Raw genomic sequence first — 15,334 nt, 5'->3', positions numbered from 1 at the left:
TCTCTATCAATATAACATATATGATCGACAGAGAGTGTAATGTTGAAAAAATTAAATGCAACACTGAAGAATTTATTCAAAAACACCAAATTGCATTTATGATAACACATATATAATTTTTTAACAGCAATCTTTTTTCAAGTAAGCTTAAAATTAATGTGTACTTAATTTTAATATTAACCATAAAAATCTCCATAAATTGGCCAGCAGTCGTGACCAAACTCTTAAAATATACCGAAACAAAAAAATAGCATGCGATTATAACATGCTCATCATATAAAATGAAATAAGGAAAATAACATGCTGTTAATAAAGATCTTTCATATCAGTCAAGTGACAATAAAAATGTTTTGAAAAATATCAGAAACGGTAAAGGGTATTGATACACAGATATATAGTATTGATGTAGAAACCAAATTACAATTTTCAGCAGGTGGGAAAATCTCTAGTGTAAGTAAAAACCATGATAAAACTCTAAAATTAAACCATTCTTTAATACCTTTTTAAACAGAAAAGGTGTTGTTTATCATTTATTTAAAAGCTTTATTATGTTCATTTCTATGTTAGTACAGCTATTATCATACTTGAAGATGTACGTAATGATCACAACTTCAGTTGCTTCTTCAAGGTAACAAAGTGAAAAGAAGTGTTATCACTCTGAGAACAGCATTAGGACTCATGAAATAAAACAAGATAAGAGGAGGGATCTGTATACTGTATAGAAATAAAAGAGGCTCTTGGTTTAGTGACTCTGACTTTCAGCCCAACATCTCACAGAAATTTGACAATGAGAACTACCAGATAGAAGCATCGGGTTTGTTTGTCAGGCATGCCCAACAAACAAACAGCTCTGAAGGCTATGAGAGATAACTATTATAAATCTATTTCGGGTGTACCATGCAACTTTCACTGAACTTGTCTTTAACAACACTTGATGTAATGTCTCAGCAAAAAATTTTAAATGAAGATGATTTTCCCTCTTCCAAGCATTAAACATCAAATTAATTAATTAGTGAAAGTGATTTAGCATTAATTTCAGTTGAAAATATACTCCTTTATATTGGAAACATGGCTTAATTGTAAAATCATTTCTTGGATCAGACAATCTCATGCGTGTAACCAATATTAAAACTTAAGAGTAATTCATTCAAGATGTATCTAATCAGAGGTATTTATTCAAGATGTATTTATTCATTTTATGTGTTACATTTAAGTCTTTGTTACTTCTTGTTATTCTAAAAATCACCTGATTTTGGAGGGCAGATATGTAGAGACATGATACTGGTTTAATTTCTTCTTTATTTTCCTAAGAGTCCTGTGACCCAATAATCTTCTTCTTTATCAATTAATGAATTGCTTTTCATGTATTTTTTAATAACTTTTTTTTGTCTTCAGTCATTTGACTGGTTTGATGCAGCTCTCCAAGATTCCCTATCTAGTGCTAGTCATTTCATTTCAGTATACCCTCTACATCGTACATCCCTAACAATTTGTTTTACATATTCCAAACGTGGCCTGCCTACACAATTTTTTCCTTCTACCTGTCCTTCCAATATTAAAGCGACTATTCCAGGATGCCTTAGTATGTGGCCTATAAGTCTGTCTCTTCTTTTAACTATATTTTTCCAAATGCTTCTTTCTTCATCTATTTGCCACAATACCTCTTCATTTGTCACTTTATCCACCCATCTGATTTTTAACATTCTCCTATAGCACCGCATTTCAAAAGCTTCTAATCTTTTCTTCTCAGATACTCCTATTGTCCAAGTTTCACTTCCATATAAAGCGACACTCCAAACATACACTTTCAAAAATCTTTTCCTGACATTTAAATTAATTTTTGATGTAAACAAATTATATTTCTTACTGAAGGCTCGTTTCGCTTGTGCTATTTGGCATTTTATATCGCTCCTGCTTCGTCCATCTTTAGTAATTCTACTTCCCAAATAACAAAATTCTCTACCTCCATAATCTTTTCTCCTCCTATTTTCACATTCAGTGGTCCATCTTTGTTATTTCTACTACATTTCATTACTTTTGTTTTGTTCTTGTTTATTTTCATGCGATAGTTCTTGCGTAGGACTTCATCCATGCCGTTCATTGTTTCTTCTAAATCCTTTTTACTCTCGGCTAGAATTACTATATCATCAGCAAATCATAGCATCTTTATCTTTTCACCTTGTACTGTTACTCCGAATCTGAATTGTTCTTTAACATCATTAACTGCTAGTTCCATGTAAAGATTAAAAAGTAACGGAGATAGGGAACATCCTTGTCGGACTCCCTTTCTTATTACGGCTTCTTTCTTATGTTCAATTGTTACTGTTGCTGTTTGGTTCCTGTACATGTTAGCAATTGTTCTTCTATCTCTGTATTTGAACCCTAATTTTTTTTAAATGCTGAACATTTTATTCCAGTCTACGTTATCGAATGCCTTTTCTAGGTCTATAAATGCCAAGTATGTTGGTTTGTTTTTCTTTAATCTTCCTTCTACTATTAATCTGATGCCTAAAATTGCTTCCCTTGTCCCTATACTTTTCCTGAAACCAAATTGGTCTTCTCCTAACACTTCCTCCTCTCTCCTCTCAATTCTTCTGTATAGAATTCTAATTAATATTTTTGACGCATGACTAGTTAAACTAATTGTTCTGTATTCTTCACATTTATCTGCCCCTGCTTTCTTTGGTATCATGACTATAACACTTTTTTTTGAAGTCTGATGGAAATTCCCCTTTTTCATAAATATTACACACCAGTTTGTATAATCTATCAATCGCTTCCTCACCTGCACTGTACAGTAATTCTACAGGTATTCCGTCTATTCCAGGAGCCTTTAATCTTATTAACCCTTAATAACTTATTTGTTTTAATAACAGAGCATATTCAGTAATAAGTTAGTATTCTTATCATTCAGTTAAAAATTTAAGTGATACAAAGTTTAACTCTTTATTATAATTTAATTGTAAGAAAAGGTGCAGGGCACAGGCTCTTTAATCATTCTTTTCAAACATGTGTTTGAAAATAAATATTACTTAACTTTTAAATCATCTACATTCATTTAAAGAACCAGCAATCAGTACAATGCAATAGTCACACAAATAAATGCATGGCAAGATTTGTACACTCAATCTCTGGTAAACTACTGAAAACTTGCAATAAGTGTAAACAAATATATTCTCTAGAAAGTTAAGGTATGTCATCATCAACTGAACGATTAGCAGGATAACAAACATAGAAATTTATATTATATTTTCATTCAGAATGGCTGCCATTTTGAACAGCTGCAGAAAAAACAGTAATAAACAAACTAATTCTTACTCGAATCTGGAATCTCTGTATGAGCTGAAACATTCACTGTGAGATGAATTTCAAACAAATGATTAAATATGAAAAAACCATCCACACATTTTGATCTTTGTGTTACTCCACTCAAATCACTAGGTGAATAATAACTCCAACCTTAAAAAAAAACACAACATATACTGTGTACTCATAATATTTTTCACAAATAATATTCCTCTACATAAATAAATATTTAACCTTTCACAATAGTTATATTAATAGTGGAACAGTTAAAGTTTGTAGTTTGCTTCACTGCAGAGGATCACAGAATAATAGAAGATTAAATAAAAATTCAATCAACTGAGATTACATCATTAACCAGAGAAGTGGTAATAATTTTTTCTGACTAATGTAGCATTAAATAGGGCTAACTGAAATTCTGAAGCATAACTCTGGGCTCATTCAATGGTCTTATCTATTAAAGTTAGGACCAAGAAGTGCACAGTACTTCCTTATTCTTTTTTACCGATCTATTAATAGTAACAAGGTAGTTGATATTGGTTCTGATTTCTATTCTAGATTATAAAAATAATAAGAGAAAATATTGAAATAATTATAGATATAACTTCACTCATAATAATTCTTAATAAATTCAACAAGCCACTAAAACGGGACTGAAAAGGTAATATAGCTAGAAATTTCTTAAGACCACAAAATTTTTAAACAGAGAAAACAATGAATATATAGAAATGCTGAAGATATGATGAAGAAAATATTAATTTATAACTTGAAATGCTTTAATTTGAAGGAAACTAATAAGAACTTATATAACTGTTCTAAGCTAAGAAAGTGTAAACATACGGATGCACAGAAACCCGATTGGGAGTGGCATGTGAAGAAGTGTGGGCAATGCTAGTATAGTAGGGGGGATAGTGTGATGCTTTCAAGGACCGAGTGGAAGCAGGAATTCAGTTGCCTTCTTACATTCATGTAGTTGACCTGTACATTGTTACCGGCATTTATAATCTGTATTTTTCAATGCTAATTTTTTTATAAACAGTTTTCTTCAAAACTAATTTTGTTTCATTAATGGAATTTTTAGATACTTAATCTTCCTAATGCCTCATCCAAGATGTAATTGTGAATTACATAGGATTGTGAATTACATAGGAATAGGAATATCTCTAAAAAGCCAAAGCAAATGTATAATAATGAATATCTATAGCAAACTATTCAAAGAAAATCCAGTGATGTTAAGTGCAGAAATCCAAGCTCACATAGCAGACCTTTGTGGAGTATCTATTCATATTGTGCGTAAAGTGATAACAAAATCAAATAATCTAGGAGAAAATGAGAATTTTAGTGCGCTGGGGAAAACTCATAATAAAATGAAAATGAAAGTTAACATCAACAATTTCCAAAGATGCGTGTTACAAAATATCATGGGCAATTTTCATATACAACATAAAGCCCTGCCGATATTGAAAAAGTTATTATTCATTTTATAAAACGAACACCCAGATCTGCAGATGAACTGCAGTCATGAAACTCTAAGGAAAATTCTGAGCCGTATGGGATTTAGATGGAAGACTACTGAAAATATCAGGAAAATTTTAGTAGAAAAACAAGATATATGTATTAAACGAGTAACTTATCTACAGAAAATGAGCATTTACAGGCAGGAAGGAAGACCAATGATTTTTTCAGATCAATCTTATATTCACTTGACACATGGGAAAAGTTATGGTTGGACCAATGGCTCAAATAAAGGCTATAAAACACCTGTATCCAAAGGATCGAAGCTGATATTGGTTCACACTGACAGTGAAGAAATTCAAAATTCTCTTTTAATTTTTATATTGGGCCAAAAAAAAGAGAATACCGGAACAATATGAATACTGATAATTACAAAAAATGGCTGAGAAGAAAGCTAATCCCAAATCTTCCACGTTGATCGCTTTTTGGTAATAAATAATGCTTGGTACCACAACATAAAAATACACAAGGTGACAAATTCAAACAGCAAAAAACATAAACTGTAAGAGTGGCTTTGAGACAAAAATATTCCATGCTCAGCGGATATGTTAAAAACAGAACTGTACGAATTAGTGCGAATTAATAGGCCCCAATATGAAGAGTACTACTTCGATAAAGTAATGAAGATCATGGTCACAACATAATATGATTGCCCCCTACCTCCCTGAAATTAACCCAATTCAGTTGATTTGGGTAAAAATAAAAACTCAGGTAGCAGATGAAAATGTCTATAGTCGGAAAGATATAAATGAAATAGAAATTGCTGAGGAAGTATTTTCTGAACTGCCAGCAGAATACTGAAAGCAATGTTGTAAACATGCATTAACAATAGAAAAAAATTATGAAACAGATCGAGTTAATGACATGCAAACTGAAAGGTTTACAGTTGTGTTAATGACAGTGACAGTGATATGGCAGTGAAACCGTGATGAGAGTGCCAATGAATCAGATTTATCGAACAAGGACAATGACGATGATGCGAGATTTGACGATATGAATGGGATTGAGCCGCTTTATTAAAAAAAAACCCTTATCTATCCTAATTTACTATCTCTTTCTGTAAACTAAATAAATTAAAAAAACTTGTAAAGAATTAATGAAATTTCAAAAAGTAATAAAAATTGTAATTGTAAAACTAAAAAAATTAAATATTTTAGCAATTTAAACAAACAAAAAAATTTTGCAGATTAAACAAACAATAAATATAATGAAAGAGAAACGGTCAGACATTATGTCTGACATTGAGCACACACAGACATCCACACAATACATACTTGTGTATGTGTGAGTCTGGCTGATCCTCCACTCATCCCACCGGTGTATATTGATCCATTCTCACCCTGGGCATTGATTTGTATTTACGCTTTCTTAACTTTGAACACTTATACCTACCTTGAATTCAAGGCATTCAGTTTCTCCTGATCATTTATTAATTAATTAATGATTTAAAAGTAAAAAAATTCAAAATGGAAAACAATCTATATTTGCTAAAAGTAACATAGGCAAGCTTCTAAGTAAAAAAAAAAAAAATTATACAACTCTGAAGAAAGTTCGATCAGTTTAATGTATTAGCAGAATTACAGAATGATTTAGCAATGAAGAAAGGAGAACTTTTAAATGGAATATGACCTATGATTCATGCCCAAGAAGACTCCTACATGAAAGGCTAGTAATAAAAATCTCACAAAGCTTGCTTGCTTATAATGGGTCCACCACGGGAAACGGACATTTTACAAATTAACGACACTCCACTATTTTAAGGTTAAAAAATAATTTATTGGCAGAAATAAGTTTCTGAGAATATGCAGTTTGATTTACCTATGTACAAAAAATAATATCGTTAAGATGGTGTCCATTTTCACGCTGACAAATGTGGAGACGCTCTCTGAAGTTAGTCTCCACTCTCTCCAATAGTAGACGATCGATCTGAGCGATGTTCTGCTCTATCGCTTGTCACAGTTCGGCCAATGTACGAGGTTTGGTTTCATACACCAAAGAAAAAATATAAAATATAAAATACCCCCACAAGAAAAAATCACACATCGAAAGGTCTGGTGAGCGAGGGGGCCAATGCAGATCACCGAATCTGGAGATAACGCGATTAGGGAACATTTGTCTAACAGCAGCCATCGACACTCGGGCAGTATGGGCCGTATCTCCATCCTGTTGAAAATAAACATCTGGCAGATTGATTCGTCGTCTCAGCTCAGTTTTCAAGAATGTTGTCACCATATTTACGTAACGATCAGCTGTTATGGCAGTGTTCCCGTTTTCCTCAAAAAAGTAGGGCCCCACGACACCAAATTTCCTGACGCCGCACCACACCGTAACTTTGGGGCTGTGTAATGGTAATTCATGTAAAGTGCGTGGATTTTCACAGGTATCCCTTCCCAGTATCGGAAGTTTTGACGATTCACAACACCATTGAGATGAAAATGAGCCTTGTCGCTCATTATCAAAATCGCATTGGGCTCATCTTCCAAAATTTGGAGCATCGCTTCAGCAAAAGCTGCACGTTGTGGGTAGTCACCCTCTGTTAACTTGTGCACAACTGACATTTTATAAGGGTGAAAACCTAAATCTCGGTGTAGAATTCGCCGCACTGAACTATTGGATATTCGTAGTGCTGCAGAATGCCTACAAACTGAATGTCTTGGACTAGTTAAAACAGCCTGTCTTACACGTTCCACGATCTCCGGAGTTCGAACTGTGCGACGTGGTCCTGGTGGCTGCCTTTTCATTAGACTACCTCCACTATGAAGGGCATTAACCCATCGCAAAATGGTGTTTCGGCTCGGTATATCTCCATGTCGAGGAACGTTAAACCTTCAACGAAAGAGACGTTGAACTTCCGTAACTGATTCGCTGCTCCTCACAAAAGTGTCATACACGAAAACGCGATGCTCTACATTCCAAAGAGGCATGATGGCAACTAAACAATGAACAAGCATAAACTGCAAGGTCAGACGAGTGACACGCCGGCCTTGGCTCCCCTCTCCAACTCCTACCGGATGCGTAATACCAACTTAAAAAACGTCCGTTTCCCGTGGTGGACCCTACCACTTCTTCAAAGAGTAGACTTTCTCATACTTCAAATAACGTGCCACACTTTCAAATAAACAAATGAACATCTTGTGAAGTACAGACACTGCCTAAAGGAAGATTGTTCATTTGGCAGTAATGACAAGAGATTACAAAAAATTTTATGAAAATTATTAATCTAGCCATACTAGTTTAAAGCCATACTAGTTTGATTTGTGTTATGTCAGTTAGCTATATGACCTAGTATATTATATTCCTTATTTTGAAAGCGATAACTCTTTTTCTTTAAAATGTTTTTTATGCATTTGTTAAAACAGGCAATGAGTAACAACAGTACTCCAGTGAATAAGGTGCTACTAATTAGCTCACAAAGATCCTTTGGAAGAAAAAGTATAATTAATTGGAAAGTGAGTCATTTTCAAATGAACAATAGCACTGTATACTTAATTTTTAACTATACAAAGTATACCATTTTATGTCATGTCGTTTGATGAACAACACATGTATTAATGAAATGATTATTGTTACAGCATTCTTAAAACGTTTGATACATGTACATAAAATAAAAACAAGCAATTAAATCTGAAAGCTGTCATTTATAAAAACCAATCTCCATAATCACAATTCATGGTTGAATCTAACACAAAATATTTCAAACTGCATCTTTAACATGAGCAAAGAAAGCAGATGTAGAGTTCCAGCAAACAAGAATAAATAGAATGAGGCCTGCATACATGAACTAAAATTATGGTTAAACTTACAAGGATTTATCCAGTACGAAGTAATTTGTAATATTTTATACTACTAAAATTAATAATATTAAACTACTAAAATTCAAACAGAAAAAGCTGAAACATTTATCAATATATATTAAATTAAAGAAATGTTCAAACCGCTTTAAAATATCGCCTTTACCATAAAATACTAAAGCATTCACACACATTCACAGAGAGAGATAGAGAAAGAGAGAGTGGATATTTAGAGTAAAGTTAATCAATGAGTAACTTTTAAATGTTAACACTAAATGGGTTTTGTAACATCACAAACATCATTATTTCTAAAGAGTTAAGTGCAAATGAAAATGAAGAACTGAACTGTGATCTGACCTTCTGGCAACTCAAAACAGTAGTTAACAAATATATTGTCACTATCAAAATGTTTTGCTGATTTTATTTCACCAAAAATATGGACATCTAACAATCCATGACGTGGTAGAATAATATCTGTGGGAATTATTTTTATTTCATCATACTTGACTTCCTGCAATCAAAATAAAAATCTTGAAGCTTATGAATAATGAAAATTTATAATATTTTTCAAATTAAATGAATTATCCAAAGAAATTGATAATCATAGGATGTTTTATCACTTAGTTAGTCTTAATTTAAATATTAAACTGTAAACAATAATTTGAAAGTGAGTCACTTATAATCTTTAACTATACAAAGTATATCATATTTTGTCAAGTCGTTTGATGAACAATAAATGTACTACTGAAATGACTACTGTTACAGCATTCTTAAAATATTTGATACATTTATATAAAATAAAAACAAATAATTAAATCTGAAAGATGTTATTTATAAAAACCAATATTCATAACAACACTTGACGATTGAATCTAATAAAAAATACTTCAAACTGCATCTTTAACATGAGCATAGAAAGCAGATGTAAAGTTCCACCAACCAAGAATAAATAGAATGAGGCCTGCATACATGAACTAAGATTATTTTTAATCTTACAAGGATTTATCCAGTAAGTAGTAATTTGCAACATTTTATAACATCAAAACTACTAAAATACAAATAGAAAAAGTTGAAACATTTATTGATACTTACCAAATTACAGAAATGTTTAAGTTGCTTTAAAATATAACCTTCACCATAAAATATTAATGCATTCACACACACACACACACGCGCGCGCGCGCGCGCACACACGCACACATATGCACGCACGCACGCACACGAATATATATATATATATATATATTGACAGGGGGTAGGGGGAGTTTTAAGTTATGCATAACTTGGTTAACATTTATGCAGAGGTTAGTAGTAATACACAAACTACAAAGTCCACTAAAATTTTGCACTGGATGTGTTGAAAATATTGGAGTCTATTTCAACATATAATGTTGGTAATATATATATAAAACAAATAAATATTTAAAAAAATGTTAACAGACAAAGTAAGAAATATCTGCAGGTGTAGCTTATAATAACCTAATACTGAAGATAAAATAACATTTTAAATAAATCATCTTTGACCATCTATTTTATTTGAGGAACACCAAATATTCCTTCTTTAATTTTCCCTTCACTTACATTCGGAAATTTCTGCCTGATGTATAAAAATTTGGGACTATCATTCTTCATTGCTTTCACAAAATTTTTCATTAGTCCTAGCTTGACATTAGTCCCAATTAAGTCATTTAATTCACCTTGTGATATAAGATGCGGCTTATTGGAAGATAATTCAAAATCAAAACCGTTGTTGTCTTCTTCAGTACTGCCTGATTCTTCATCGCTGATTTCAAAACATACATTCAGAGGTGGCTCAGGAACTGGAATAATTTCATTGTGAGGTACAAACCTGATTGCATATTATAATGAAGGATATTTTACACTATGTTTAGATTTTTTAGAAATTCCAGACAAACTTGATAAACAAAAATAACAATCGGTTACGTGATCCTTTGGTTCACTCCAAATCATAGGTTCACCAAATGGCAATGCATTCTTGTACATTTCAGCCATCCTCTTAAATATACAGAACAATTAGTGCATACTGTATGAGGAGCCCACATCTTATCCTGATCACCAATTTTACACTGAAAGTACAAATGATACGGTTTTTTAATTAACGGTGTAATGTGTTTTCTATTTGATTTTACAGTAAACTCACCACATACATAACAAAAGGCATTCACATCATTTACACAATTTCATGGCATTATGACACTTCACTGTTAACAAACTTAAGACAGCAATCAGACTGAACAAAATTAATTCATTCCTAAATCCAGTGCTTAATACAAACAACGCAGCTGTGTTTTCAGCTACATGTTTTGACCTGCACAGACATGATTAATCTTGTCCAAGAAGGCTTACTCTTCAGTATTAGATATTATGTCATAATATTATTATCCGCAATTTAATTATATTTTTGTTTAAGTTGGTAGTACTGTCGTGTTGCGTAGATAACACATGCATGGTTTAATTGTTGTTATGTCTGTGCAGGTTTGATACTGCTAGGTTAGTTCCATTATTGTTGCCCTGCCGTTAACCACGGCTGCTCCGCTTTCTGTTTGCACCAAAGAAGAACAACATTCAGTGATCCTTTTTTTGTGGTCGGAAGGTGTATCAGGGGCCGAAATTCATAGAAGACTTTCAGTACAGTGTGTTGCCACAATGGAGTGTCTATGAATGGATTGAAAAATTAAAAAATGGTCGCACAAGTGTTACACACAACGAAGGAGCCGGACGACCATTTACCACCACAAATGAGGAAAAAATTGAGCATGCACATGACATGGTTTTCTTAGACAGATGAGTAACTATTGATGAAGTGGCACATCATCTGCAAATTAGTCACGGTTCTGCCTATGAAATCATCCACAACAGACTTGGGTTTCATTACGTCTGTGCAAGATGGGTCCCAAAACAACTCACATAGTTGCATAAACAAACGCGCTTGGACATCTGCCAAAAAATTTGGATCGCTATGTTAACGGACATCTTCTTAGACAGAATCATCACTGGTGACGAAATATAGATCCATCATTAAGAGTCGGAGAGTAAACGGCAGAGTATGGAATGAAAACATCCAAATTTGCCCTGCAAAAAAAAAATTCAAGGCCCAACCATCCGCAGGAAAACTGATGCTTACGGTTTTTTCAGACTCACAAGGCCCAGTACTGGAACATTATGAGGAAAGGGGCATGACAATAAACAGTGCACATTACAATGAGATGCTTACTTCCAAGCTGAAGCCTGCAATTCGAAGCAAACACCAAGGACTGCTGTCAAAAGGTGTTGTGTTGTTGTACGACAATGCCCGTCTACATACTGCTGCCCACACTGCTGAAACGCTCCAGAAACTTAACTTTTAAGTACTGGCTCATCCTCTGTATAGTCCTGGTCTTGCCCCTTCTGATTACTACTTGTTTTGGTCCACTCAAAGAGGCATTAAGGGGCAGTAGATTTACCTCAGACAAAACAGTGAAAGAAGCGGTGCATTCCTGGCTCGCAGCTCAACCGAAAACCTTCTTTTATGAGGGCATCAGAAAGCTTGTGCAACAATGGACCAAGTGCATTGAAATGCAAGGGGACTATGTTGAAAAATTATGTACATGTAAGTTTCCTGTGTGTATTGCAATAAAATTTATAACTACACTGCGGATAATAATTGACTTACCCTCATAGTAGTCATGAAACATTCTCTATCAGTTCATGAAATTATTGACTAATGAATATTTTACATACTATCATAATTAAACTCAAATTCTTATTTTTATTTGTGAAGCATTGATACTACTAATCTTGTAATGCTTGCATTATCAATTAGTTATTAAATTTAGACTTACTTTTCCTGTCCATAATAATAAAAAGAGATAATATTAAAATCTACAATAAACATAAGAGATGACAGTTCAGATTATTTATTGTGTGAAGAAAAAATTTGATAAAAAATTTGTTTTCACTGAAATTCTGTGTTAGTAATTATTCCAAATGTTTTTGTGTCTGACATTCCACAAGCTGTTTATTTTAAGCAACTTAAGATCTTTGATAACCAGAAATCATTGATCCTAAAAACCTTTCTGTTTGTATAAAAGTGGCAACTAAAATTACTGAATAATACAGTACAATCCTTACTATGTTTAAAATATAAGCAAACCAAAGACATGACTAATAATAATGTGATAACTAATTTAACTATTAATGTAATGATCAAAATTAGAAATAATAATAATAATAAACTGAAAATAGAAAAAATAAATAAGCAACTAAAAATAAATTTCATACACTTAATTTTATTTTTAAACAGTAACAGTTAGTAACCATGACAAGTGTGCTTGCAAACAATGGGGAATCTCTGTACACAATTATTATGTTTTTCAGTGGCTAATTATTGACTTTATACTATCTCTATCAGTTGTTGTTAGTTCAGGTATTTTTATTTCCAAATAAGATCAAGATCTTTATTTACATTAAGTGTTTGTTCCAGCAAATACACATGTTTTATTAAATTATTATAAAATTTTTACCTTTTATCATAAAATTGTGTGTGACTAGAACATAAAAACACATTCATATATGTACAACTTCAAAAATAGCATCTTATGGAATATTACCATCATCACCACAAAATAATATTAATAAAATCTGTAATCGGGCATAAACCAAATTTATGCCTCTTAACGCAGTAAAAACTCGTTTTATTGTTCTCAAGAAAGATTTCCATCTCATATTATAGTACAGCATTGACGATATACCTACAAATAGTGTATATGTGATGAGGGATTTAGGCATCTTGTTTGACAATAAGTGACTATTAGTAAAACATGTGGAGGAGATGAATAAGACTGGGAGAAACCTTGGTTTCTTATATTGAATTATACATAACTTTAGAAGCATGAACACCTGTATTCTTCTATATAATTCAATTGTGAGGTCTAACCTTGAATATTATACATCCTTGAATATTCTACAACCTTGAATATTCTATTCATCTGGAATCAAGACTGAGAGTACACCTCTATTAGGATTGAGAATGTTCAGAAAAATGTTCGTTTTGTTGCTTAAGAGAAAATTTAATTTCTTGCAATCGATTACCAGAGAATTGATTCGTCAACAATTCATCCTTTCTTGTCTTGCTGACAGAAGACGTTTTTGGGATGCCCTGCATTGTTATTATCAGCCCTATAATAAAATAGAACAAGAAGTGGATATTTCATGACTGTCTCAGCCCTCCATAATAAATTATAAATAGTTTCAAGTCCATTTAAAAACCAGTTTGTCACTTAATGAAAGTATAACAGTAGCCAGTGAACTCAAAAATAAGACTGACTTCTTTAGTTTAAATGAAAATGAGTTCAAGAAGATCCTTCAAGAGGTGATAGGGAAATGAACTTTATTGCTGCATTCCCTAATCAAAGCAAAAAAAAATTATACTGTATTATATAAGTACTTCTTTCATTGATTTGAATTTAATTTAATATCTACTTTGTACAAGTATATCATTATAAAATCTGTGCACACAGCAACAGAACCCACACAGCAACAATAATTAAACTTTTAACAAAATGACTAGAGAATTTAAATAAAATTTGTTAAGTTGATTATCTTAAGTTGCCATCAAGAACTGTAGTGGAACATTTATAGAATAGTAAATGACTCATTCCATAAAATACATTATTCACTGTACTTATACAATAATGTATTATGATGCACTGAAATTAGCACGCTATGATGCATAACCTGTTTTTAATAATTAAACGAACTGTATAAAACTCACAAAGAAGTTATTTTATATTTATAATCATTATATTTTTCCTCAAAATTATTATTAGTAATTCAAACAACCACTCTAGGGCATTCTGGATTTACCAAGAAAATGGGACTAACAAAGTCTAGATTAACAGGTTTCAACTGCATTATCTTTATAATTGCATATATGATAATGAACTACTAACACAGCTCTGAAAACATTTAATTTTTTCATCTGTCGGTCTGTGTTTTCAATAGAAATTCACATAATTTCAGACTAAATACTCAAACCACTCTGATATATAAGAAAAATAAATAATATCCAGACCTTTTGGAGCCTTGAAACATCATGAACATCTGGTTTTGAGCAAGTAACCCAAAACACATATTGATAACATGCATCCGAGAGACCTTCTAATGTGTATCCAGGTCCTGATGCATCATTATTAAAATCAGGAAATATCGTCAAAACTTTTAATAATGGCTGCCATCTCATAATAACTAATATCTGCTCATTAGCTTCACCTTCACTGTAACACAACAGTGTTTTAAGAATTAAAAAAATCTTAAAAATAGTGTATTAAAATAACTTTTAATATAATTACTTTATTCAAACATGTTAGATCAGAAGCTTTACTCGACCAAAAAAAAAAGAAAAGACTGCCACATACAAAAGTCAATCACAATCTGCACATGTTAAAAGTTTTGAAATATTAAAGACTTTTCTCATATTTTAAGTTTATCAAAAGTTTTCTCATATCTCTACTGATGTACAGAAAACAGTAAGTATATCATTATACATATCGTCTAGGCCAAATTGACTTTTCTTTGAACATTATATTTTTCACAGATAATGCAACATTTAGTCTACACAAGTAGGTTATAATTCACTGAATAAAAAATAATTGTCATCATTTAACATTTGAAATTACGCAGATTAATGTCAGGTAAGTTGCAAAATCATTTTAATATTGACCAAA

At 32.2% G+C, this 15,334-nt stretch overlaps 1 protein-coding gene across 3 annotated transcripts in view; it reads right to left on the bottom strand.

The window, feature by feature from the left end:
- Mks1 (Meckel syndrome, type 1) overlaps positions 1-15,334 on the bottom strand; it is a 79,665-nt gene that overhangs the window by 20,246 nt on the left and 44,085 nt on the right. For 2 of the 3 annotated variants that reach the window (XM_075362161.1, XM_075362159.1), the window contains 3 exons: positions 14,683-14,884; positions 8,967-9,120; positions 3,319-3,459 (listed from right to left, as the gene is read on the bottom strand). In XM_075362161.1, coding sequence (XP_075218276.1) covers positions 3,319-3,459; positions 8,967-9,120; positions 14,683-14,884 — 497 coding nt within the window. The remainder of the gene's footprint in view (positions 1-3,318; positions 3,460-8,966; positions 9,121-14,682; positions 14,885-15,334) is intronic. The other variant, XM_075362160.1, reaches the window with a different exon arrangement.

This window comes from Lycorma delicatula, chromosome 4 (assembly GCF_047948215.1).
Source record: "Lycorma delicatula isolate Av1 chromosome 4, ASM4794821v1, whole genome shotgun sequence".
Classification (NCBI taxonomy): Eukaryota; Metazoa; Arthropoda; class Insecta; order Hemiptera; family Fulgoridae; genus Lycorma; species Lycorma delicatula.
Note: the sequence above shows the minus strand (reverse complement) of the source record. Positions and strands in the feature narration are given on the sequence as shown.